Below are 27,578 nucleotides of genomic sequence, written 5' to 3' on the forward strand. Positions count from 1 at the left end.
TAGACCACGAGTCGGATTAACTCTCGCTGTATATTCCTACGCGATCTTCCCGCGATGTCTTCTCTTGGAGACGTCCGACTCCTGGGCGATCAGCGGACAAAGAGGGGGCCTCTAGGCTGGTCGCGGGCTTTTAAGCCTCGCGCCCTACTATCACTTCCGGGGCGTACCTCGACCCCTCGCTCCCATTGGTCCTGGTCCCGCTCTCACTTCCGGGTCACCTAACCCGGAAGCGATCCTGCTCCGGGTCGGCCCTTTGGCTGCCACTAACGCCGCCATTCCCCGAGGGGGTTGGCGCCTTCCATGAGCCACACTTCTCCACTATCAATCCAGATGTGCTAGCACTTAGAAAGACTTCGGTCTTTCACGCTTTCTACAATTGTATTTATAACCAGTGGTGCACAGTAACGTTCTGGTAAAAGCTTGCATAAATTATTTTTAGTCTGCCCTTTTATGAATGTTGTTTTTGTGTTTCTGACTGGTGACCAACAGAAAATATGACTCAAGCTTGCCTTCCCCCTGGTAATCACACTCTTACCATAAATTATTGTGGGTATTGGTCCAACTTGAGTACAACAAGTAAATGATTGATGGAAATGCTCCTATCCGTGATATTTTAACCACTGAGCATGTTTCTGAGAAGCATTCTGTTCTGTTGTTTTAGTTTATCTCTTAATTGCAGACCAGATCCAACTATTCTTGAAGGAAGGTTTCGGTGATTTTGAATACATCTGTTTACTAATGAAAATCATCATCGTGAATGGGGAGGTTTGTAAAAAAAGAAAACCTGGTAGAAGACTTGGATTTCAGTACGCAGGTCTAAGGAGGAGATGGGCATGATTTTTGCCCTATTACCTTGCCTGACTGATAAACACATTCTGTTGACCAGAATTTAGTGGTATCTGAGCATCAGCTTGCCCAGATACTACTAAATTCTGAAAATATTGGAATGCAAACTGGTGCCAACATTAGCCTATGGAACAGTTGCTTTCAAAAAGACCATGGCCACATAGTTAGACAAACTGCAGTATTCCATTTACTCAATATATTTTGACTGTCAGATGCAAACTCTCATTCTTAACTAAGATTAGAGTGTTGCAAACACATGCTCCATTCTAAATATCTCGCATACTGCAATAAACTTAAAATGTCTAACCCTGTGTTATGTACCCCAATATTGAAAGGAAGTAGTGCATGGTCAACATATCTAAAATCATCTATGATGGAACTGGAAGCAGATGAATTGTGAAACAAATCACGTCCTTGTTTATCTATAGCCAAGCTTTTTAATTAATACAATTTCTCTATTTCAAGCAGGACTTGGAGGATCTTGGTAATACATTTTTAGCAAAGTTTGCTTCAGCACTTTATGATGCAGCAGATGGCCAACCGTACCTGAAGCAATTGACCCCTTTAATTGGAACAAGCTTCCGATACATTTCAGCAAATCTGCTAACTACTGCAATTGTTACGGTTCGTAAAGGGAGGCCACAAGTAAACGTGTTGAAGGCTGTCATGTCTCACGAAACAGATCATTATGCAACAGGCAGGACATCTCTGTTAACATACCCATCTACCTGCATGCCTATGACAAGCTCTGCAGGCGGTGGGAGGTCTGAGGTGTAAGAGTGAGGCGCTGATTTCCTAGCTGTATCAGCTTGCCGGAAAACCATCAGCACGTCATGGCCTGGATATGTTTAAAAAGCATTTCCGAGTTTATAGTTGTGCAGATAATTCCTTCGGTGATAGCGAGACGGAGTTCTGAGGAATTGCAGGCAAAGATTTTGGAAGTGGTGCGGTAAGGCTGTAGCTGTTCTGTGTATCGCACCCCTTTATTTGGAGCTTCATCTTTGTTTGGGTATGACTTGGTATCGAGATATCCTTATCGTTTTCTGGAAAATGTAGACGGCCTTTTCTGTGCCATAATTCTTGTTGGAGGAAAATCATGGAAAACTGTGAGATACTGTGCTTAACATAACCGATTGATTTGTCTTTTTATTCTGGGGGCAACCCGTTTGCATTATCTCAGTGAAAAGGTGGTTTGTCACAGGGTGGCCTCAACCTTCGTGACTTTTTCTTTGTTCAAAGATTTTGGGGGTAATTGTCTTCATATTGGTTACTTAAAGGAGGCTTAAGTCTGTACAGGACAATCCTTGTATCAAAGGAACACTTTTTAATTGTTGCTCTGATCTCATTTGTATTCTTTGTCATGCCATATTTAGCAGAGGTGAGTTGTGGTGTAGTCAAGTGGATTCCAGCCCTCTGTGATGTGTGGCAGTTCATTTGTTTCAGTGGGTACATATGCATAGGAGGACACAATATAGGCATATTGTTGTTATGATCAGATTGTAAATACTCTTCTTACATTTTAGCCATTGTGACTACTCATGTAGTTGCTACAGCTGCTGAACAAGACACTATCCTGCACATTCTGTATTCAGAGTTCTAGGATGTTTTCAGTGAAAGACAGGTAGACAAGTTACCCCCCTCCTCCCCTCCTCCCCAACCCCCAAGACCACGTGACTTCCAAATTGATCTAGTACCTGTGGCAAGGGTTCTTTGTGGAAGAATATATGACTTGACAGAAACATAGAATAAACACCTAAGATAGTACTTGGATAAATATTTACAGAAGGGATTTATAAGATCATCCAAGTCACCAGCGGCCTTTCCTTTTTTTAATCCCCAAGGCTAATGGTGAACTGAGAACTTGCAAAGACTTCACAGCCTTAAATAACATAACGGTGAAGAACAGATATCCTTTGCCATTGTTTCCTGCTTTGTTGGAGCAATTAAAGGAAGCTAAATTCTTTACCCGATTGGATCTGAAAGAGGCCTATCACTTGGTACAAATGAGAGAGGGAGATGAATGAAAGACGGCATTTCTTATTTGAGATGACCTCTTCAAATACACAGTCATGCCCTTTGGGCTTTGTAATGCCCCCGCCGTACTTCAGTTTTTTTAATGATGTTTTTCTGTAGTTTACATAGACAATATACGGATCTATTCAGAGAATGAAAACATTCATTACGAACATGTAACAGCAGTGTATAATGCTGTGTGCATTAATGTGTTATACTGTGAACACAGTAAATGTGTGTTCCATGTGCACAAGGTGGAATTTTTTAGAGTAATATTGACACCACAGGTTCAATAAATGGCTAAGAGTAAGATCAAGGCAGTAAGAGAATGGGCTCCTCCTACAACTATATAAGAGGTGTAATGTTTCCTGGGGTTTGCCAATTCTTACAGGTGGTTATCCAGCAGTTTTCGTATATGGTATCTCCTATACCCAGGTTGTTAAAGAAGAACGTGTCTTTTCTATGGACAGAAGAAGCAAACCAAGCCTTTGAGTTCTTGAAAAGGGGGTTTTCTGCAGGTCCAATACTTGCTCACCCAGATCTAAAGAAACCATTAATTGTGGAGGCTGATGCCTCTGATGTGGCCATAGGGACCCTTTTATCACAACAAAATAATACTACAGGACAAATGCATCCTGTAGCATATTTTTCCTGTAAACTTAATGAAGCTGAGCTCAATTACACCATTGCTGAGAAAGAATTGCTAGCAATAAAAAGTGAGTTCGGGGAATGGAGATAATGGTATAGTCAGACCATCGTAATCTACAATTCATGAGGTCAGATCGCACTTTGTCCCCCAGACCGCTCAGACGAATGATATTCTTTACTTAATTAAACTTCATTGCAACCTACAGACCAGGTTCTGAAAACAAAAGGGCGGATGCCTGCACAAGACAGGATTCTGCTCTGACAACAAAAGGCCAGGAAGTACAGCCTATTCTGAAACCCAGTCCGGTTATAGGAGCAGTACAAACAGAGTATTTTCACGATGAAATCAGAGATTCTATAAGGACCCTGTACTGGAAACAATGGTTAAAGAAAAACAGTGGAAGGTTATCCAAGGTCTTCTGTCTCTTGGCAACCAACTGTTGGTACCTACCAAAGTTGGACAACAAGAAGTTTTACATTGTGCCATCATTCATCAAGCGTTGGACGCAGTGGTATTGAAAATCACCTTAGATAGGATTTTGTGAGAGTTCTGGTGGCACTCAGTATGTCAGGATGTTCAGGAAACCATACAGACTTGTATGCGCTGCCGTTAAGCAAAAACAGAGCATGAAAAACCTCCAGGGCTATTACAACCGCTGTCCACACCTAATGAACCTTGGGAGACAATTTCTCTAGACTTCATTTTGGGCCTGCCTACAGATAAGGGCTGTACCGTCCTTCTGGTAATGGTAGACAGCCTGACCAAGATGGGACATTTCATTGCTTGTGCACAAGTTCCTACAGCTACAGGCCCATCTGTTATTGGTACACATAGCATGCTTATATGGTCTTCCAAAAACCATTGTTTCCAACAGAGAGCGATAGTTCACTGCGCAGTTCTGGACAGTCTGGGGTAAGGCTTTACACATGACTGCTGCTAAATCAACTATCTTCCATCCACAAACAGACGGGCAGACCGAACGTCTAAAATAAAACCTTAAAGCACTCCGTTGTTATGTAGAAGATAATACTGATTCATGGGTGGATCTATTGTGGATTGCAGAGGTAGATTATAACAGTGCAAAACATCAGTCTACCAACACGCTCCCTTTATACAGCACCTATGGTTTTCACCCACGGATTATTCCATTTGTACATCCATTCAATAAGACAAAAATTCCAAATGTGAATGAAAGAGTGCCTCATATACTAAAAACAATAAAAGAAACACAATATCACTTGAAAGAAGAGAATATCAAATACAAGGAAACACCGGACAAACATTGCCGACCCAGTCCTCAGTACATACTTGGAGATATTGTGTGGTTGTCTACTAAAACATTCATTATAGAAGCTATATTGTTTTCAACTCCAGATGTATAGGTCCATACAAGATCAAGAAGTGTATAAATCCTGTCCAGTGTTTCATGTCTCTTTGTTAAAAGCCTTGTATACCTCAATAAGTAAGAAACCTGCCCCCATTTGGGTAAACAGTGAACCTGAGTATGAAGTTAAAAGAATCACAGATTATAAAGAAAAGAGTGTCAAAGATGTAATATCTGGTGTTTTGGAAAGGGTATGTTGTGGAACAGAACTCATGGGAACCAGTGTCTGGTATTCATGCCTCTCGTTGCATCAGTATGAACAACAACAATTCCCAACAGGTTTCAATTTGAGACAGTTAAGTAATGTATGCAGTCTGCATTACATAAACAAGAAACAAGGAGGCTCGTATGGTTTAAAAGCTTGTTACTCACCAAATCAGAGGATGGTGTTTCACATGGAAATACAGTTAAGCAGCACTGTACAAAGAGAATCATGTGACAACCCGAGGGCACTAGGTGAGTGAAGAATTATACACGTAGTGAAAGGTGAAGATGCAAGTGCTGAAAGTGAACAGAGTGAACGGCGCAAGGTGACAAGGAAATAATACAGGGATGGCTCCGCAGGATTAAGTTAAAATCACTTAAATCATGGAACAAACAGTTTTACAGGTGCACAAAATGTTAAATGCGCCCTAGAATTGTGCTGTGATGTCGACGGCGTTTCGATCCCCGTGGGTCAGGATCGTCATCAGGACAGGGTTGTCGATGTCAGGCTATGTTAATCACGTTATCGTAGTCGCGTGATTCACTGGACGCCCAGGCAATGTCTGCAAATACGGCATCTGAAATTCGAGGTGCGCAGCCGAGGGTAGGTCCGACTGGGCAGCGCCTGAATAAAGCAAGGCAGCCAGGGGCGATGAGGGCTCTCGACGTGTGGGCGGCTCGCGATTAGTGCGAGGCTCCGTGCATCAGGGCCTTTCATCAGAGATATCCGGAAAAACTGGACCCATGTCAGGTGTATGCTATTACCGCTAGTAAAGGTAGGCCACAAGGCAAGGTGTTGAACACTGTCATGTCTTAAGAAACATATCATTTAAGCAACAGGCTGGACATCTGTGTTAAAATACCCACCTAACTGCATGCCTATGACAAACTCTGCGGGTGGTGGGTGGGCTGAAGTGTTGCAAGAGTGAGGCGCTGATTTCCTAGCTGTATCAGCTTCCCTGAAAACCAACGCAACGTCAGCATGTCATGACCCGGACGTGTTTAAAAAGCATTTCTGAGTTCATCGCTGAGCAGATTATTCCTTTGGCGATAGTGAGAAAGGGTTCTGAGGAGTTGTGGGCAAAGATTTTGGCCATAGTGCAGTAGGGCTGTAGCTGTTCTGTGTATCACACCCCTTTATTTGGAGTTTCACCTTTGTTTGGGCCCTGAGTTGGTATTGGATGGAGAAGTGTGGCTCAATGGTTAGATCGGCAGACCCTGATGCAGAGGTCTAGCCCGGGACCAGGGTTCAATTCCCCGCCTCGGCGGGTCTTGGGCTCAAAATTCCACCGACCTGATCATTCTCGCCTCGGTGCCTGTTCCAATCATGGAGTCCCACTCTGCAACTCTGGGCAATAGCTTGCTTAATCTCCATAACGGCCCCCACAACGCAAAGGATGCCTGGCCTCCACCTTGGGGGTGCACAGGGAAAGCCAGGATGGGTTCCACAGCGGTATTCGTACAAACGCCTTGAGACCCTTGCGGGTGAGTAGTGCGCTATACAAGTATCAATTTACATTTTATCGTGTTTTGGAAAATTAGACTGCCCTCTCTGTACGGTAATTCTTGTTGGAGGAAGTTCATGGAAAACTGTGAGAGTCTGTGCTTAACCTAACCGCTTGACTGGTCTATACTTTCTGGAGACAACCCCTTTGCATTACCACAGTGAAGAGGTGCTTTGTCACGGGAGTGGCATCAACTTTTGTGACTTTATTTTTGTTCAAAGATTTTGAGGGCAGGTAATTGACTTCATATTGATACTGAAAGGAGGATTAAGTCTGTATAGAACAATCCTAGTATCAAAGAAACACTTCTTTCATTGTTGCTCTGTTCTCATTTGTATTCTTTCTCATGTGTCATATTTAGCAGGGGTGAGCTGTGGTATAATCAAGTGGATCCTCCCCCGTGATATGTGGCAGTTTGTTTATTTCAGTGGGTACATAAAAATAGGAGGAAGCAATATAGGCATATTGTTGTTATGATCAGATTGTAAATACACTTTTTTCATTTTAGCGTTTGTATGGAAAAGCAACTTTATTCAGAAAAAACAATCCATTCCTTGTATCCCACAGTGGTATAGACCATTCTTATTTTATTTTACAGGTAATGGGTTAAGCATATTTTTGGTTTATTTAACACCACCTTGGTTAGGCATCTTCTAATTGTTTTTTTGTTTTTGTTTACAGATCTCCTTCCCTGCTGTTCCCATCCATTCCTTCCCTCACCTGATCACCTCAAACTTCTGTGCTATGACAGCATTTCAGATTTGAGGCTTTCAATGGGTGGACCATCCTGGGCCACAAACCGATCCTAAGGATTCGGAGGGGTGCAACCTTGACACAAATTTAGGAAATTGCTGAAAGCCCACCTTTTCGTATTCCCAACCTCATCTCCCTACGGATACTTGCTAAACGGGTTAAGCTCTGAGATACCCATGGATGAGTCGTGCGCTATATTAAATCCTAATAATATGACATAACAAGCAATCCTGGACGCTCAACTGGAAAAGAAAATTAATGAGGCCTTATCCCTGTAAGAGACCTCTGGTATGATAGGAGTAAGGGAGAAACAACATGAACATGCTGTTCGTGTGAAGCAGCAGAGAATGCTTTAATTCAACTTTTCTGCATTTGCACTCATTTAGCTGCGCTCCGTAAATTCTGGCTAAAACCAATACTTAGCTGTTTAAACATCCAAACCTGCAACACAGTGGTTGAAGCATGCTTGAAGGCTGCTGCTGTCCAGCTAACCTCTGGCTCCTCAAAATTATGAAGTTGGACTATGCAGTGCAGTAGATGAATTGCAGCGAGAAGACTGCGACACCCAAGCAACTTTGTCCACATAGACAATTGTCATATTTCTACCATAATGGCATAATTGATATTATGGCATGTGTGATCTATTCCCACCTTCTTTTGTTATTTTGAATAATGTATCAATGGAACCCATTTGGTTGCTTGTCGATAAAAAAGGTGGGATTTTACTTTCAAGGCATTGCGGAATCCACTTACCTGTTTAAATGAAAGAGTAACTTTCTATTTAGATCAATGCAGTGTACGTTTTGACTACCGTGGATGTATTAAGGTATATGTGGAGCAAAGTTGCATATTGTTATATAGGTCATGCAGGAGGCATTATCGATTTCTAAATGCATGAGTGGCTCATTGCCTCTGTAAATTCAAGAATTGCCCTTTTTCTGATCAGCACTTTGCTAATCACTAGATCAAATCGTATCTGTTAACACATATGTGGCGCACAATCGAACGTTTATAAATAGAACAAGTAGGAGCCACCTTATTTTGAAATATGTGAGCAGAGGTCTTGTTTAGAACATTTTCACTGCACTTTGTACTCACATGGACGTGGGCCCATCAGGAGAAAATGTATTGTGATGTATGGGTTGCCTCTGTGACTGTCTCAACGTGATCTGATAGTAAATAGAATCCTAAGTATGGAATTCTCTTACCTATGAGCTGTTTCAGTACTCACCATACACCCAACCAATGCAGATAGTTTCAGAAATGGCAACAAACAGGAGACACATTCCACTGGCGGCGTAGTAATCAAAGAGCTGAAATACGTACATCCCGCCCTAGAGGGATAATGAGGAAGAAAGAAAAACAGAGTTATGGAGAAATTAGTCCACCAATGACAAAACAGAAGGAACATGTTTATTATTGAGAATATTTGTCAAAGAAGATGAAATTAATAATTACAGTAAGTACAGCTGCTGTGGCACGTCTTTTCACCACACTTCATCTCTTTTTTTTTACTTCACCCCAAGGCTGCCTGCTAAACTACCTACCAAACTCTCTGGTTTATATCTAAGGGAGGGGGTCAATGCATGTTGGGCAGTGCATGTTGCATATTGCATTACCACTGCCACCCCTAGTTGTACCTGCCAACCACATCATTCGGCTTGGTCCTCTTTCATGGAGAAAGGGCTCGGGTGGTGACAGGGCGGGTGAGAGTGCACAGTGTTGCATCTACTGGTTTGCTGGTTCTTGTCTTCAATTCTGGAGTAAATGCTGGGAAAATGGTGATTGCACGATATGATCTTAGTGCCCCCTTTTAACTCTCCTCTGGCTCCTAGCTTTGGTCTTTGATATCGGTCCTGCTCTAGGCATGTTTGACACCTTTTCTAAGGGCTGGCAAAGTTGGTGGACTGCCACTATGCGGAATTCCATGGATTTGAACAAAAACTCTGTGAAAATCCGCTTTGTGACTCCATTCCATCTCATCCCAATTAATAAAACAGAAACCTCACATACCTTTGGTAAAACAGCAAGTAACTATCTTTACATGCTAAAATGCAGATAGTCATCTCACAAAAGTGAAAATGAAAATATAGCAAGCAGTGAGAGACGTGATGATGTTGGGGTCCTCCCTAACCTAGAGAGAGAACTAAGCAGATGCCATGAACACAAAGAGCACATCATGCTGAACGATTCAGTGGTGGTCCTATCCTCCTAGGACCACCCCAAGCATAGTTATGGGCAAAAATACAATCCCAACCAAAGGCCATGCCAAGCAGATGCCTTGAACACACAGAGTATATCATGCTGAATGATTCAGTGGTCGTCCCATCCTCCAATGCCAACCAAAGGCCATGCAAAGTATTATGGGACAAGATTCTAGAGTGCAGTGAATATTATAGTATCCAATATCAAAACATTCCTCAAGCGGCAGCAGCTCTCCCGGCTCAGCTGAGAGCTAATATTATAATATTCACTGCTCTCTAGAATCTCTCCCCATAATGCTTTGCGGGGCCTTTGGTTGGTATTGGAGGATGGGACGACCACTGAATCGTTCAGCATGATATGCTCTGTGTGTTCAAGGCATCTGCTTGGTCCTCCCATTAGGCTAGGGGAATGCCAAAATCATCACCTCTCTCATTGCCTGATATTTTTCAAAGCTCACTTTTGTGAATTGGTTATATGCTTCTTAGCATGTAATGGTAATGTTGTTTTCTCAAAGGGCTGTGGGTGCAGTAGCTACCCTCGCTACGTGGTGGAGTCAGAGTTTTTGCATGAATTTGTTGTGTTCAATGTAATGCGTGGTTAGCAAATCTCTGCAACCTGCGCTAGTGGAGAGGAGTTCATTGCCCACAGTTAACCTTCACTCCCCCCAACTTGCTCTGGCCATAATTCCACTGATCCACAAGACCAAAACCGGAGGAAGATCCTTCTCCCACCTCACCGCCAAGACCCAGAACACCCTGCCTCTCCACTTGAGGCAATGCCTGTTGCTTACCCAATTCAGGAAGGATCTCAAGATCCGGCTCTTCGACGGAAGCCCTGCACTCAGACAGATCAGCAGCCCCCCAGTGCTTTGAGGCCATCACGGGGGAGTAGCTGCCCTAACAAACCCTGCATTGATTGATTGTGACCCCTTCCAAGCCACACGCAACCTTCAGCTCTTAGTTCTCTTCAGCCTCAGCGTTTGCCATTCTCTCCAGCCTGCTATGTGATGAATAGAAACTGAAGGTCAACTGCGACTTGTGGTCTAGCTGTGTGTGGTGGAGGCGGTGGCGGCTAGCCCAGGGGGAGTTAAGTGGACACTCCTACTGGACACTGTGTGCTGCATGCTGTGAATGTTGAAGACCTCGCAGGTTTAAATGACTTGTCATTTTTTCTTCCGAACTTGAGAGTTGGATAGTGTTGGATAACTCTAGCAGCATTCATTCTTATTCCTGTACCTGTACTATTCTGTGATTGGAAGTGCTGGTCTGGTGGAAGTCTGGCAGGAGCAAGCAGAAGGCTGGTGTTATCTCTCAGATATTGACCACTGACTACTGACTTTGCAGCACAGAGGGACAGTGGGTTTGAACCGAGGCGAGTTGGGTTTTCCAAATTTCTTTGCCCTCTGTCTTCTATATTATCCCCTAGATTTTGGTAAATTATGAGTAAAACAAAAGCAGGAGAGGAGGAAGGTACTGCACCCACCTCAGACACGTTGGACACGTTTTTGGTCCGACCAGTAAGTTTTGTCTCAAAGAAGATCGAGCTAGCTTAGGGGAAACAATCACAGGACTTTGGTATTGCCCCAAGTAGTTCTTTAGTTTCCCCTATAAAACTTCAGCACATTCTGCAGCACCAAAGGAAACAGGTAATGAAGCAAGGAAGTAGTGCACCTTCATGTGTTATGCCTAAACATGTTGAAGAACCTCCCTTCGCTAACTCTGAATGATTCACAACTCATCAATTGGGATGTCATATTCAACCTATTGGTTCAATAATGTGTTTCCCCTCTGATGGAAAAGCAACATGCATTGGAGCTACTGTAAGGCAGGGGGCTTTGGGAGCAAGCAATGACTCAATTTAACAGAAGCCTGTGCAAGCTCAACCACCCGAGCTTGATGCTGGTTCTAACTGTGAGAACCCACTTCCTAACCTTGGTGGTGATCGATTAGGCTGCCCCTCCATGTGTTGGAAGGCCCTCCTCAACCTCCGAAGGATGTGGCAGGCGTAGGTGGGCAAAAGGGGCAGGCTATGAGTAATGGCCTCAAAATTAGTTATGTCATCAGAGCTGCTAGTTATCTCTGACAAGGAGCCAATTCCTTATCTGAAAACGTCACCCACCAGGCCTAAGCCCGGCTAGACCTTCCCCGTGAATGTTGTCTCTACCTAGCTGTCCTTATTGGAGTCCCCTGTCTCTGGACTCTAGCACAGAAGCTTATGTTAACCTTAAAAATAAAGTCTGTCATTGGCTGAATTGTAACAACACCTTTAGACTATTGGAATATTGTGACATTTTGCTAGTCAAGAGGAATGGGAAGGGATCGACCTGTGAAGGCTGGCCGCCAGCGACAAACAAGCTGGTCACCATGGAAGCGTGTGAAAAGCTTGCACTAGAATTGGGCATGCTGCTTCGTGAAAAGAGGCCGAGAACAAAAATAAATATGGGAACTCATACCCTCGGTATGACCCAAGAGATCAAATAAAGCGCATTGTTGATAAATATAAAACAAAAAGCATATAGGAAAATAAAAAGCGAAACCATAAAAATGCAGCAAAATTCAGCAGCAAAACAACATAAACAACTTATTTGGAAACTTAAATGGAAAGCATATGAGGAAAAATTGATAATATTTTCGAGCAGATAGCCCCCAATAAAACCCAACAATTCTGGCAATACCACTATAATCTAACTTACAGGGCAACAAATAGAGGAAACTCAGTCTCAGGTGAGACATGGGTCACACATGTAAAGTCGTTCTACACCAGAGACCAGGAAAATACCTGCCCACGTGAATATGCCTCATGGAGACCATCAGCAGAAACAGGAGCTGAGGCACCTACACCTCCTACAGTACATTTCGGTGAAGCAGCAATATGGTCCTAAAAAAATCTAAAAACAGACAGCGCCCGTGCCCAACCAGTCTGCCAGGCTCCCTATTCAGAACATTTGTGCTGCAACCCTTACACAGCTGTGTACAGAATATTGGCCCATGGAGGAAGTGCCAGATTCATAGAGGGGCTCTCTTCTGCAGCCTATTTTAAAGAAATGGGCAAACACAGATCCAAAAACGACTGCATGATTGCTCTATTGGATATCGAGGAAAAGGTTTATGTTAGCACTCTCGCTGGAATTAGCAGACCTGGCATACCCCCTTCTATCACACAGGGTTTCGATCTGGGGGCTCGACAGCTGATAACATCATAGCCCTCTCGTACCTAGCCCAATAAGCAGTCTCAAACATTCCCTCCAGTTTGCACCTGTTTCATCAACTTTTCCGCAGCCTTTGATGGGGTAGTCCATAACATCCTTTCATGGAAACTGAAGCGGTAAAACATCTGCTCGAATTTACTGCAAACTATTAGGTCATTGTAAGGATCAAACTCACCCGGGAGTCTGCCATGGAAAAAATTGACACAGAATGAGGGTTAAAGCAGTGGTGCGTGCTGGCACCACTATTATTTAATCTATACACCACAGATCTGGGCCCGGCACTGCGTGAGACTCTCTTGCTACACCAAGAATTTGGAACAAAAAAATCCATCTGATGCAATATGCAGACAACTTAATCCTTCTGGATCACACTAAAGTGGGCCTTCAAAAAGCTCTCAATGCATTGCCCAAATACAACCTCCAGAACAAGCTGGCTGCCAATGCAAATCTAAAATAGTGATATTTCGCAGCCACCCAAAAAGGTTAGCCAAATGGTGGTTTGGAACACTCAACTTGGACTGTGTACAAGGCTACGATTACCTAGGTGCATGGTTGAGTGAAACAGGCTGCCCCTTGCTCCATCTACAAAAAATTAGGCTTAAAGAGAAGAGGGTCATGTATGTCCTTTGCAAGTTAAATGCTGCCCTAGACAGTACAACGATGGCTATTTGAAAGGTAATATGGGCCAAATTGCTCTCGTCGGTTTACAACGCGCAGCAGGCATTCCCCCACATGCTACTTGAGGATCTGGAAAAAATGCAATACTCAGCTTATAGGAAACTATTTTGTCTTCCCTCCTGTACAAGAAACACCTTGATCCACCCAGAATTCAATCTCACCCAACAAAAACTTGAAGGGCTGTCCGCTCTGGCAAAATATTTCTTCCTGGTAACCGTAGCCACAGAATATTCCACGACAGCACTCCTAGCAACCATTTTCACCAGACCAAACAATCCCTGGTCTGCAAAACCTTTTGGCTACATAGGAATTCTTACAACTGGCCATCGAGAACTGGGATCCAAATATAATTGATTATACGACCATTAAAACAACAATTAAAATACATCTGAGCCTCCTGTCTTGCACTCTAGATTTTGAATCCATCCAGGCAAGGGACTTCCACAAAATCATGAAACTGCCACAAACATTCCCAACAACAATGCCTCACTTTAATCAGGCATTGGATAGACAGGCCCTAAATCAGATCCTAGCAGTAAGGCTGTTCCCACTTCCTAAAAGAGAACTGTATCTAACCTGAACACCACTCACATGCATCATAGAGTGCAGGCTGTGCAAATACGAGAGGGAATCACTGGCACACACACATTTATGGTGCCTGGTACTGCAACTGGCCCGCTGAATCCATCGCAGGACTATCTTCCTCTATGAGAACACTCTTATAGCAATTGAAGCTGTCTGCCAGCTTTACACCTTGGACACTGTGAAAATCATGGCCATTTTTGTTAAATTTGTTCAGCACACCAGCACTCTCCGAAAGACAAAATGGCATAGCAGGAAGGGATCAACAGTCAGATGAGTCTCTCGTCACTATGGACCCTATGTTCACATGATCTACCACCACGACAGCACCCAAAGCCATTGTGGATATTATCAACCCCACAAATTCTACGTTTGGCTGCACAGACACTTTGACAGCAAAATACTGGTTTTGCCCTCTGGCACGTTGGGCTAAAAAGCACTAGCACTTTATCGAAGACCTACAAACGAAAAAAACATAATCTTCATAGTAGCTCGTTCCAAATTTGCCACCAAATAATTATTCAGCTATAAGACTTTAGGATAAGAACTTATTTATCACATATACAATTGTTGACATGATTTTACTGAGCATTTTTGTATTTAAATTGGGTTTTAAAATTTGATTGTTCTTCTGCCAGGTATTTTCTTTTATATGTAATGATTTTTATTCATTCGTAGTTAGGAGGGGGTTTTGGATCGGCCCAAGCGCATTGCTAGGGACTGTGTCATCGATCATTGTAGGAGCCGTGGTGCAGCATAACAGCTGATTATCTGTGCAAGGGAGACCCACTTGAAGAAAGATGGTATTAAATTGGTCCCCCTTGTTTTTTTTATCGACCTCCCCAGTTAGAGCAGTAGTGAAATTCAGGCGCCCGTCTCTAAGAGTCAAGAGTGGAAAAACACTCATAGTCTCGACTTCCAACGGATTTGCCCCCTCATTAATTTGGATGAACAAGATTGACTCTTAGACTCAGCCAATAGTTACATCACTCTTTTAGTTATTGAGTCGAACACGGTGGGTAGGGAGGTTGAGGTTGATAGCTGCTAATTCGTTGCTGAGCACTCCTTCTGGCTCTGTGCATGCGCCTTTCGGCTTGCCATCTAGGCATTAGGTCTTCCCTATAACCTCAATGAATGAATTAGACCATGTTGAACCAGGGTTTCTTCTCTACCATATTGCAGCAGTACTCTATTAGTCTCCTGGAATGTTGCTGGTTTGCTCTCAAAGCTCTCTTGTTCCATATGGGGCGCTTTCAGAAAAACATTTGATATTTCTGCTTCCCAAGAAACATGGGCACTGGCCCCACAATTCCGCGGAGGGTATGTGCATTTTTCTGTGCCTGCTACCTCCTCAGGGAACGGTAGACCATTGGGGGACTCTCAGTATGGGTCAGGACTCCTCTATTTTGTAAGTCTAAGGTTATCACTTTGAACAGTGTAATTGGTCAATGTATTGTTTTAACGTTCCCCTCGGGTATTGTGTACTATTTATGTAATGTGTATTGTAGGATCAACAGCAGTGGAGTTGAGTCCCAGGTATTTGATCTGCTGGCTTGCCATAAGACTGACCTGCAGACATATTATATTAAAATAGCTTTGGGGACCTTAATTCTAGATACAGATCGTTGGCAGTCCTGCAAGAAGTCCTCCGTAACTAAGAAGACCAAGTTTGGTGTATTCCGGAAATTACACTCCCTCCTGTAAAGCGGTGATCACCTGCAGTATTGGAACTGAAGGCATTTACTCTCAGAATAGGAGACTTAGGAGATATTGTGAAGTAGAAGAGACTTAAATAAAATGGGGAGAGTGGGGACAAAGAACATAGCTGAAGAGAGGAAAGTAGGAAAATAGTAGTTAATAAATCCAGACAGAAGTTTATAGAGTCAAATAAAAGGATGAGAGGGTCACCAGCCAAGATTTTTAACTGGACAAAGGATGGAAATAAAAGAAAGTAGTATTTAAAGGGATTAAATTGACAAATAAGAAGAGAATGTAGCCAAAGATATGTACAAAAGGACATTAAAATAGACAAAAGGTGACATTAAAAAGGCGGTAAAGCATGGCCAGTTATAAATATGCTATGCGCTTTCTATTTTAGCATATAGTCATGTGTTACGTTCCTGCTAAACATAACCTAAGGTGGATCAGCTCACACTAAACTAGGATAGGGCAGGAAAAGAAGCACATTCAGCTCAGGTCCACATGTCCCATGCTGATGCACACACTGTCCCAACCATGTTAAACTTTTTATAAAATCTCTCAATTTCTCTATTATTCATTGATCCTCAAATAAAGTTGATGTTCGAAGATCAAAGGGGAAGCTATGGCATTGAAGTTCCTGATCTACTAGGAATACTAAGCAATTTTGCATATAATAGAAGCACAAAAACACTGTTACAGGGTGGGTAAAAGAAAAAAATGTGCTCCGTTAAATAGCATGAATTCCTGGATAATATAATGGTAAATTTCCTTTCACCAACTTTTACTCTTCAAGAACAAAGCCTCACTATGAAGTTAAGTGCATCTGCCATCATGCAAAAAACTTTGAAATGTGTAACATATTTTTAAAATAGAAAGACTCCTATGACAGGACTATCACAAGGACCACCTCCGGATTCACTTCCTATATATAGCACCCGAGCAGTAACCATGGAAGCAGCCAACAACTCATTTGCATGGGATATCTCAGGGAAATGACATGAGCACTGTGACGTAGTACTGATCACTGGGGGCTCCATGTTCATCTTCAATGCATCTCTATATGTATGTATGTATGTATATAGCTTTTTCATAGCGCAAACCTAGCTAAAAGGCAGTGGAGCACTGCACATGGTCAAAGACCAGCATAAAGCATAAGGACAAGCATAAAGTGAATGTGTAATAAGAGAGGAAGCTGACTTGTGAATGGTTAATGAATTCTGAGGTAGTGCTCTTTAAAGAGCAAATGATGAAGCATGCCACCAAGGGACTTTTGGTGGGTGAGGGTTATTTTAAGAAAACCTACTGTTTTACTTAAATAATACCACAGGAAGGAAAGTGAGAACTGAAGTACATGTGGACTTTCCTTGGATATTTATAATAAAACACTATAAACAGACCTCCTGATTTTCCTTTCTACAAGCAAGAGAAATCCATAGTGGGTTGAGCTTAAACAACATAAAAACCTACCTTGAATTTAGTAAAGATTGAATATGAAGAGGTACAAATTAACAATTTTTTCCTTTTCTTCATACGACAAGTGCCATTTGTAAGGGAGTCTCGCCATATTCATCATCAGAAAAACACTGGACTTGATTCACAATTGTAAACTGAGAGGAAAGTCTAACTTTACAACTTTCTGAATTCACAAAGGGCATTTACGATTAGTAAAGCTAGACTTTTGTCTTGGTTTTGGTCTCAGTTAAACTTAAGACCAAAACTTAAGTTTAGCTGAGACAAAAGTCTAACTTTACTGCTCGTAAATGCCCTTTTTGTATACCAAAAGTCATAAAGTTAGACTTTCATCTCAGTTTGCCTTTGTGAATGGGGCCCACTGTGTCACTCAAATTCAGAAGGCATACGAAACAGGCATGGAGACAATGGAGATCGATAATTCATTACAAAAGGCGTGCAGAGGATTAGCTTCCTTCCGATTCAATAATGGTACCTGTGGTCACCCTCAAATACATATTCTTCCAGAATCCAGATGATGGAGGGTAGTACTGCCTGATTTCGGTGGGAGTGAAAAGTATATAACCCTGTGCTATTCAGAACTTTTTATCGGGCAACTGTGCATTTTGTTGGGTTTTCCCACTAACATACGAGTTCACACCCAGCTCTTCTCAGTATGCATTTTATTATTTTGTCCTTCTGTTTCGTGTCATTTGGGTGACTACCTGTGCCAATTTTGAAACAATATGCCAGCACCCTGCTGCTACCAATCCTGCTCATTAGTATTTGTCGTGCTCACCACAACATATCCTCTCAGTCTGTCATGGGAGTTTACTCACACTGTGGGTTATGCATCATCCTTCATAGGTGAGTACAATAAATAGAGTACTATATTAGGTAGTGTGATGCTCCTGATATCACTGTATCTAATATCTACTGTGTTTCACCATCAGTGGTGAATGAGTATAGGAAGGATGGTTGTGTCCTCTGAAGTTTGCAGAGCTGCTCTAGTGTGTCTCCTTTCCCTGCCCTTTTTTCATCAGTCTTTTCCATAGTGTTGTAATGTAGTTCCTATATTCCCAATAGGATCTGCGCATTGGAATAACATAAACAGCAGTGTAGACGTAGGACTGAGGTCATCTAGGTCTCTACTGACTATGTTAGACTTAATTAATTTTGCCAGCTAGCTCAGAGGTCACTAGAAACTTTCTCGAATGTTCAGGAAAGGGTTAACCGTCCTGATTTAGACAAGAAGGGATTAGTTTCTGACAACCGCATAAACATGACAACTTTGCTCCCCCAGAATAAAGAGTGTATCTCTAGAGTTGTGTGAAAACAATAGACAGCTATTTCACTCAGTCAATCGTGCATGCTTAGTTCCAACAGAATGCAGAGAAATAGAGAGACGGGCGTTTTCAATAAAAAGGTGTCCTTTTATTGAGCAGACTTCTTTCTCATGCAAGAGAAATGAATTGCCACAAGTGCAATACTCATTATAAAGTAAAGTGCGTACAGTAAAAGTAGTATTATGAAATAATGCTGTAAAAGCATTGATATGGTTTCTTAGCCATATGATACTTTAAAATGGATAAAATATATACATACATAAAAACATTGACTAACGAACTCAACTGGTGCTTCTAAATACGCCTACCCCAGTGTACCTGACCTAAGCCTAATACGTGGGAAGGAGTAAGGAAGTTTGCAGTTTTTAAGTTAAGTTAAGTTATTTGCCAAGTATCGGAATCAAGAATTCTCTCTAAGGTTTTAATCAGGTCCGTACATTGGTTATAGAATGAAGGAGGTCTTGTATCTCTTTTCTCAGGACTCGATCCCCCAGCAACCCGCGAGGGTGACTTGGGAACACCGGAGCTGGATTTCTCGGCGTGAGAAAAGGCAGCTTCTCCAGCGCGTCAAAAAAGGGAGGGGCGGCTTCCTTCGGCTCTGGCAACAGCTGGGCTCTTGGATAAGTAGAACGTCGCTCTGCTCCCCAACACCGTGTGTTTGCTTAAGGCAACGTTGGTATATTTATACCTGAAAGGTGCCGGGTTTGATGTAAGGTTGGACATAAGACGTCACTAAGATCGAACAGTTCTTTCTGGACTCCAGGAGTTCTTGTGCAAATCAAAACAAAAGCAGGGGGGTTTCCCGGGCTGCTGGAGGCTTGGTTTGTTTAATGAACGCGTTCTGCTTTCTAGGAGTCGATGGGAGCAGCCTTGCCGTGCTTTGGACTGCATGGGCTTTTTACTAAATATGGATATAATTCTTATGCCTTTATAAGGATACTATTTATTAAAACCACATAAGGGCATGAATCGGGAATATCCAATTAGGGTCCTAGATAGAAATACAACAGTGTTTGGTTATAATTAAGTACCTGTATACAAGGAGTTCAAGTGGAGCCACAGGGTCATTGTCTGTATTCATATTAGAGTCTCATGACATTGAGCATTTGAATGTAGCGACATAGGATTTACTATAAAAAGCCTTAGAAGTTGGAAATAACTGACCTGTATCAGAAAAAAATAATTAGACACAGAAAGAGGGTTGTTGAGTAGTTCGAATCACTCCTTTATAGCCCAGGGCTACTACAGATGTGTTTTAGTATAGGAAAGATATAGCAGTGGTTCACTGAGCAGTTTAGTAAGAATTGGTTTGCAAATTGAAAGGAATCTCATATGAAGTGTATACTGTATTTAATCATTTGTTAGCACAATTTATGCACCAGCATCTCCCTGCATGTCTTGCTCTTGGCATAGAATTTAATTTTTAGGTAAAGTAGAGCATATTCTGTCCTGTGTAGGTCCAAGGAATTGAGCTTGATGCATGTGGTGTCCAATTACATCAGATTCTTTTGCCCTAGATTGTTTGTGAGCACCTTCACCTAATACTCTAGTTTACTTTGCTTAGCTTTCCTAATCCAATTTTCTTTGGCTGATATAGCTATTAGTTCTCCTCTGACAACAGCTTTCAATGCCTCCTAAAGTGTGCCTACAGCCAAACCCCAATGTGATTGTCTTGCTTATAGTGAGAAATGGTTGTGTTCACAGCTGGCCTATGAACTTCTTGCTGTATAATGCTGTTTCTTAGCCACAGTGGCCCAGGGTCCCGCTTCTCACCCATCCCTAGGAGAACTAGGTTTATTTGTTTCCAAAGATGGCTGACAGAAGAGAAGCATTAAGATGACCTCCAGAGGGACGGGATCGCCTTTTGGAAAAAAATCCTGGGTTTCCCTTCATCTACTGTCCTGCAACAAATGGGATAACGATGACTATTACCCTGTGAGTGGCGGAGCGCATCATGTGAGCACAGGATCCTTGTCCTCTCAGGATCTCTTCACCCCCACACCCCTGGGAGCATGTTGGACAAGATATAGGGTCTGGCAGCGAGGATAATGCAGTGACCAGGTCTACAACTCAGCTCGGGGCAGTGCGGTCACTCTAAGCTTTTGGATTTCATGGGCAGAGAGACGGACGAGGGTGCAGCAACAGCACCACCTGAAATACACACTGGAGCAGCAGCGAGGATACTTCCGTGCAGCAACAGCACCAGCTTTTGGACACTGGACCAGAGCAATGCAGTCATAACAGTGATTGCAGGAAGCCTCTCAGGAGCACAGGGGGCTTACGCATATTGTAAATATACATTGAAAGGATGGATGAATGAAGAGGAAAATAAAGAAAATGATAATTAGAGAAATGCTAACCAACGAAAAGAAGTAAAAGGGGACAGTTGTTAGGATCCTCTAAGGAAAAAACTGGGGTTAATACCCAGACTACTTTCCTTCACACTTTCCATTCAAGCTACAAAATAGCCATGAACTTAGCAGGCCCCCCCTCCAATAACAGTAACAGAAAGAGGACCTATCCATCAAGGAGCTTGAAAACAAGAAGGAAGAAATAGGACTACACTATATGAGGCGGCCATTTTGGAGTGTCTTTCAATCAATGGATTTTAGCCATCATCACAGATTAATCCAACTAGCACAGGGAGTTCATATTTTAAGGTATCCTAATCTTCCTGCTTCAAGGAAGTTGAAGCAAGAGAGGAAAGAATAGATGAACTCATTACATACAAATATGACAGGGACCAATCTGAAACCTGCAGGAAGTAACTCCTATATAATACTATACCCCTCAAATCCACCTACAAATGCAAACAAAACCTACTTAGAACAACTCAGAAACTTTAACCTCAGACCCCCTCCTTTAACATAACAACCTAATATTTTTCACTAATAACATGGAGCAATACCCTGACTAAATTGCTACACGTACAGGTACAAAAAAGCATTTGATACGGCCTAAAGATGCTAATAACACCCTCGATTAATCTAAGAGCTACACTGAATATAACTTGCTATAAAAATGGCTTGATACTCACACAAGCAGCCAACAAAGATCTAGAACTATTTGGTGGCTACTTCATGTCTTTAAAAGAGTGTGTCCTTAACAGCCCTCCCTCGAATCCCTTCAATACAATATCACACAAGCTGTTACGCTACCCAGGAGTTACTCAAAACTCCTGCAAAACAATAACTCATACGCCCTTACCCTACCCATGAGTCCAGAATCCCTGAAGCTAGAAACATCAGCCCGCCACACACTAAAGCAGCATTGCTCCCCATCTCCAGTAGCCTCCTGGCTCCTAGCCCCAACACCAGGCCATACCTTAGTTTACAAAAATACGGTCGGGCAGAGTCAGCAGTGATTACCCAGGACAACCGGAGGTGTAAACATACTTTCGATAATAAGAATCTTGAGATATTCCTAACGAATAAGAAACTATCTACAGTAAGGACTAAAAGTAGCCACATCACCCGGAGATAGACTTATACATACTTCCATTACAAACACCTGCGGGCACACCTCAACAACCGCTCATCTCTCCTCCTTCACGACTGGACCTAAATACTCTCAGCTCCCAATCGAACAAGACATACAGGGCCTTGCAACTCGCTATCAGAGATATGAAGAACATTTTACACCTCTCAGAAAAATATCTCTCAAAAAGAGAGCTTTGTCACAAATCAATAAACACACCACAGAGCAAGCTAAATACTACACCAAAGTCCTTGACAAACAGACTTTAGTGACCTCGCAATCAACTTTGGGAGAGGACTGGCCTAACGGCTAGGGCGGCTGGCCTCGAATCAGGGGGAACTGGGTTCAAGTCTCGGCAATAACGCTGATCATCCTGTGATTCTGGGCAAATCACTTAATCTCCCCGTACCTAACAAAAAAATTGAACGTGTCCTCATGTAATGCAACTCGTGCTATGTAAAGTGCTCTGATACCCGATTTGGTCAAGTTGGCGCTATATAAAACTCTGTAAAAAAAAACACAAAAAAACCTTTTAGATACAAATCCTATTGCTTTCCTACGAGTCATCGCTCAAACTCCCCCCTAAGGTAGACAAACAAAAAATTCAATGAGTCTCAATCAACGCAAATGGAACTTTATAGGCGAATAACAGAAAACCAAACCTTGATAACCTGAACAAAGTGACTTTAAACCCTAAAAAGCAAGCCTCAATATGAGAAAACCCACTGAAACCTATCTTGTGTCTATTACTTAACAGTCGCTCAGCAAAGAAACATGCCGCAGACATAGCCGACCTCATCTTAAACCAGGAAATCGATGTAACTATCCTAACACAATCATGACTATCGGAATCATGCTTCCCCTTGCCTTGTTCTATTGGTCCCACCGAACTACAACATTGTGAGACTTAAAAGGGTGGAGGCATCGTCTGTATACATAGATTTGACATCGCTATCACGAAAGTACATTCGGACCGCCTTGAATCATGTGAATACCTCAGTCTGTCCTTAAGATCCACAGATAACCAACTTTGCAAACTACACGCGTTTTACCATCCCCCAGGCAAAAACACCATGTACATAGACCAGCTGATAGAAATCATCACAGCAAACTCTCCTTCTCACTCCATTGGGTCATTCCCAAAGAAAAAGCTGTTGATACAATACAAAATCATCTCTTGTGACTGGTCAGATCCTGTCATTATTACTTTCCAAGTACCGTACATAAAGAGGAAAACATTCTCACAATGAATCAAACCCAGATAATGGGTATGTGACACCAGAGGTCTCAATATGGAGAATCTTGTGGCACGTTGTGAGAAAGAACTGCAACCTCCTAATTACATGGAAGACGTCAGCAAACTCACAGAGCATTACAACACCAGGATGACAAAAATAATTGATGACATAGCCCCTTTAAAACCTGAAATAATACAGGACAAAGATAAAAAACCCTTGGTTTAACGGATCCCTCAACAAATATAGACTCATACTCAGACTAACAGAACAGAAATGGAGACAACACTCATCCTCGCCCCATCTAAAACTACTAAGACAGGCCAGAAACCCCTACAATAAAAGTATTCTAAAATCGAAAATCGACTTCTTTAGAAAAGAACTGGATAATGCAGACAGAGAAAACTCTTCAAACTATTTAAAAGATCAATCTAACAAAACGGGCAAATCCTCTATAGTAGCTCGATATTCAGCTGTGAAGAATTCTCTTCCTTCTTTACAGCCAAAGCCAACTTCCTGGAGATTGAGCTCAAGAAAGCCACAGAGAACCCTTTGATCCAAAGGAGCACTCCAGCTAAGCTTCAGTCTCAATCCGCTCGGTCAATGCCCCCTCGCCGCTGCTTCTCCCTTTCTCCGCTGTTGCCCACATTTGTATTGTGATTTGTGCATTCTTTTCTGTTTAATAGTTATTTGTGCTTCCTCGTAGGTGTCATACCCCTGCCCTCTGGCCTTGGTGCCCCCTCGCCACTGCTTCTCCCTTTCTCCGCTGTTGCCCACAATTGTATCGTGATTTGTGCATTCCTTTTAGTTATGTGTGCTTCCTCGTAGGTGCTGTACCCTGCCCTCTGGTGTGCCGCCCTCCGCTCCCCGCTTCCCACCACTGCTCCCTCGCGGCCCTGCCCCCTTTTTCTTCTGTACCCCATTGGCCACCCTGCTCCCGCCTCCCAGCTGCTCCTCCCTCCCACTTCGCCATATATGGAGCCTGCCCGTACGCACGCAGCGGGCGCGCCGATTGTGCACCGACGGCGCGCCAAAGGCAAGCCCGCCTGCGCCCGTCCGCACCTGGACCGCGCCTAGCACCAGGACACCTGGCCCTCGACGATGCCAGCCCACCCGACTGACTTATGACGACGCCACCCTCCACGCACTCAGCGCCGGCCAGAACCTCGCCTGCTACAGAGCCACCTCGAAACGCACCCACGGACCCTTCACCTGCCAAGCCTGCAAATTTACCTGCCTCCAAACCTGCACCGCACCCCAAAGCCGAGCACCAGCAACACCCACCTCAAGTGCATCCTGCTCAACACCTGCTCCGTCCACAGGCACGCCGTCGAACTCTGGAACCTCTTTGACACAACATCACCAGACGTCGCCTTCCTCACAGAAACCTGGATGACACTCTCACCACCGCCGAGCACCTTCACTTCCAGATACACACCGACCCCAAGACCACCCTCAGAGGCACCCTCATCTACAGACCCCCGGGACCACGCACACAATTCAGCAAAGCAATCGCAGACTTAATCAGTCCGCAAGCCCTCAAATCCTCAGACTACATCCTCCTAGGGGACCTCAACTTCCACCTAGAGAACAACAAGGACTGCAACACCGCCCCCCTGCTGGACAACCTCGCCAACCTTGTACTCAAGCAACTGGTGACCACCCCACCCACTACGCCGGCCACACGCTTGACCCAGTCTTCCCCTCCAGCAAGCACATCTACTTCAGCCACTCCACTGGACTGCACTGGACAGATCACAGATGCGTCCACTTCAACTTCAGGAGAACCACGACCCACCACCACCCACAACAGGTTCCCCGCAGAAGCTGGAGCAAGATCACCGCCGACCAGCTCACCACCGCCCTCAGCCAGAACCCGCCCACCAACACAACGGACCCCAACGAAGCAGCCTGCAACCTCACACAGTGGCTCACCAACTGCGCCGACAACCTCGCCCCACTGAAGAATCCTCCCAGCAGAGCCGGCAGCAGGAAAGCCTCGTGGTTTACCAATGACCTCAAACACTCCAAGAAAACCTGCTGCACCCTCGAGAAAGCCTGGCGCCACGACCAGACAACAGAAAACATGACAGCCCTCAAGAACGCCACCCGCAAACACCACCAGCTGATCCGCACCACCAAGAGTATAGCATTCAAAGAACGACTGGACAACAACACCCACAACAGCAAGGAACTCTTCAGCATCGTAAAAGAGCTCTCCAACCCCAGCGCCTGCAACAACGACATTACACCCTCGCAAGACCTCTGCGACTCACTCACCTTGTTCTTTCACCCCAAGATCGCAGACATACACAACAGCTTTGGTGCGCTGACCACGCACTTAACCAATGAACCAGCGCCCGCCACCCTCTGCACCTGGACCCCTGTCAGCACCGAAGACACCACCTGCCTGATGAACACCATCCACTCCGTCTCCCCAATCGACCCCTGCCCACACCACATCTTCAACAAAGCCGACTCAATCATCGCACCCCAACTCCGGAACATCATCAACATCACATCCGCCACCTTCCCGCAGAGTTGGAAACACGCCGAGCTGAGCGCCCTCCTGAAGAAACCCACCACGGACCCCACGGACATCAAGAACTTCCGCCCCATCTCGCTCCTCCCGTTTCCTGCCAAAGTCATCGAGAAGACCGCCAACAGACAACTCTCCGCCTTCCTCGAGACCAACGGATCCCTCGACTCCTCGCAGTCCGGTTTCCGAGCAAACCACAGCACAGAGACCGCCCTCATCGCAGCAACGACGACATCAGGACCCTGCTCGACAATGGGGAAACAGCTGCCCTCATCCTCCTGGACCTCTCAGCAGCCTTTGACACTGTATGCCACCGCACCCTGATACAGCGCCTCAGCAACACCGGAATCCAAGGAGCAGCCCTGGAGTGGATCATCTCGTTCCTCGCCGGAAGAACCCAGAGAGTCCGCCTCCCCCTGTTCCGATCCGCGGCCACCAAAGTCATCTCCTGCGTTCCGCAAGGATCCTCGCTCAGCCCCACCCTCTTCAACGTCTACATGAGCCCGCTCGGAGCCATTGCATGCAAACACAACCTTAACATCATCTCCTACGCAGATGACACCCAGCTGATCCTCTCCCTCACCAGCGACCCCGCCACCGCCAGGGCCAGCCTCCAGGAAGGAATGAAAGACGTTGCGGAATGGATGAATCTCAGCTGTCTGAAACTGAACTCAGACAAGACGGAAGTCCTCATCCTGGGACCATCCCCTTCTGCCTAGGATGACTCCTGGTGGCCCCCTGCCCTGGGCACCGCACCCAAGCCAACAGACCTGGCCTTCATCCTGGACTCCTCCCTCACGATGACCAAGCAAGTCAACGCCATCTCGTCCTCCTGCTTCAACACCCTGCGCATGCTCCGAAAAATCTTCCGATGGATCCCCACTGAAACCAGGAAGACGGTCACCCAGGCCCTCATCACCAGCCGTCTGGACTTTGGGAACACCCTCTACGCGGGCACCACAGCCAAACTCCACAAAAGACTCGAGCGCGTACAGAACGCTTCCACACGACTCATCCTGGACATCCCTCGCCACAACCACATCTCTGGCCACCTGAAAGACCTGCACTGGCTCCCCGTCAGCAAGGGAATCACGTTCAGACTCCTCACCCACGCACACAAAGCTCTCCACGACACGGGCCCGAAATACCTCAACAGCCACCTCACTTTCTACACACCCACCCGCCAGCTCCGATCCGCCAGCCTCGCCCTCGCCTCCATCACACGTATTCGCAAATCCACCATCGGAGGAAGATCCTTCTCCTACCTGGCGGCCAAGACATGGAACTCCCTCCCCACTCACCTATGGCTGACCCTGGACCACCTCTCCTTCAGGAAACAACTCAAGACCTTGCTGTTCGAGCAGTAGCAACTCCCCCCCCTCCCTAGCGCCTTGAGACCCTTACGGGTGAGTAGAGCGCTCTACAAATTTGCTGATTGATAATGCTCTATGTTAGGAATTCAAGTTATATGACCACAAAGATATTGCCAAAACCCTATTGACCATAAAATAGACAACCATTCAATGATCCTCCCTGCTCAAAATGCTGGTTTACAATCAACCACTTTCTCATCCCCACATGAACCAATATTATTAATACTTTGCTATTGCAAGTCTCATTACCGGTCTGCCTAAAAACGGGACAAGTCTTTCCAATCTTGAAAAAACAGCTCTGAGATCTCCTCAGACGCTAATGACTTTCAACCTGTAGCAAACCTTCCCATGCAAGCTAAAGTTCTGGAAAAATTTGTTTAACAACAACTGAGCCAACACATTTCTGAATTCAAACTTCTGAATGACTGCCA

At 44.3% G+C, this 27,578-nt stretch overlaps 1 protein-coding gene across 1 annotated transcript in view; it reads right to left on the minus strand.

Annotated features, from left to right (window-relative positions):
• SLC6A13 (solute carrier family 6 member 13) overlaps nt 1-27,578 on the minus strand; it is a 758,242-nt gene that overhangs the window by 16,612 nt on the left and 714,052 nt on the right. The window contains exon 12 of the mRNA XM_086952830.1: nt 8,586-8,688. Within this exon, the coding sequence (XP_086808956.1) occupies nt 8,586-8,688 (103 nt within the window). The remainder of the gene's footprint in view (nt 1-8,585; nt 8,689-27,578) is intronic.

This window comes from Lissotriton vulgaris, chromosome 1_2 (assembly GCF_964263255.1).
Source record: "Lissotriton vulgaris chromosome 1_2, aLisVul1.2, whole genome shotgun sequence".
In the NCBI taxonomy this organism is placed as follows: Eukaryota; Metazoa; Chordata; class Amphibia; order Caudata; family Salamandridae; genus Lissotriton; species Lissotriton vulgaris.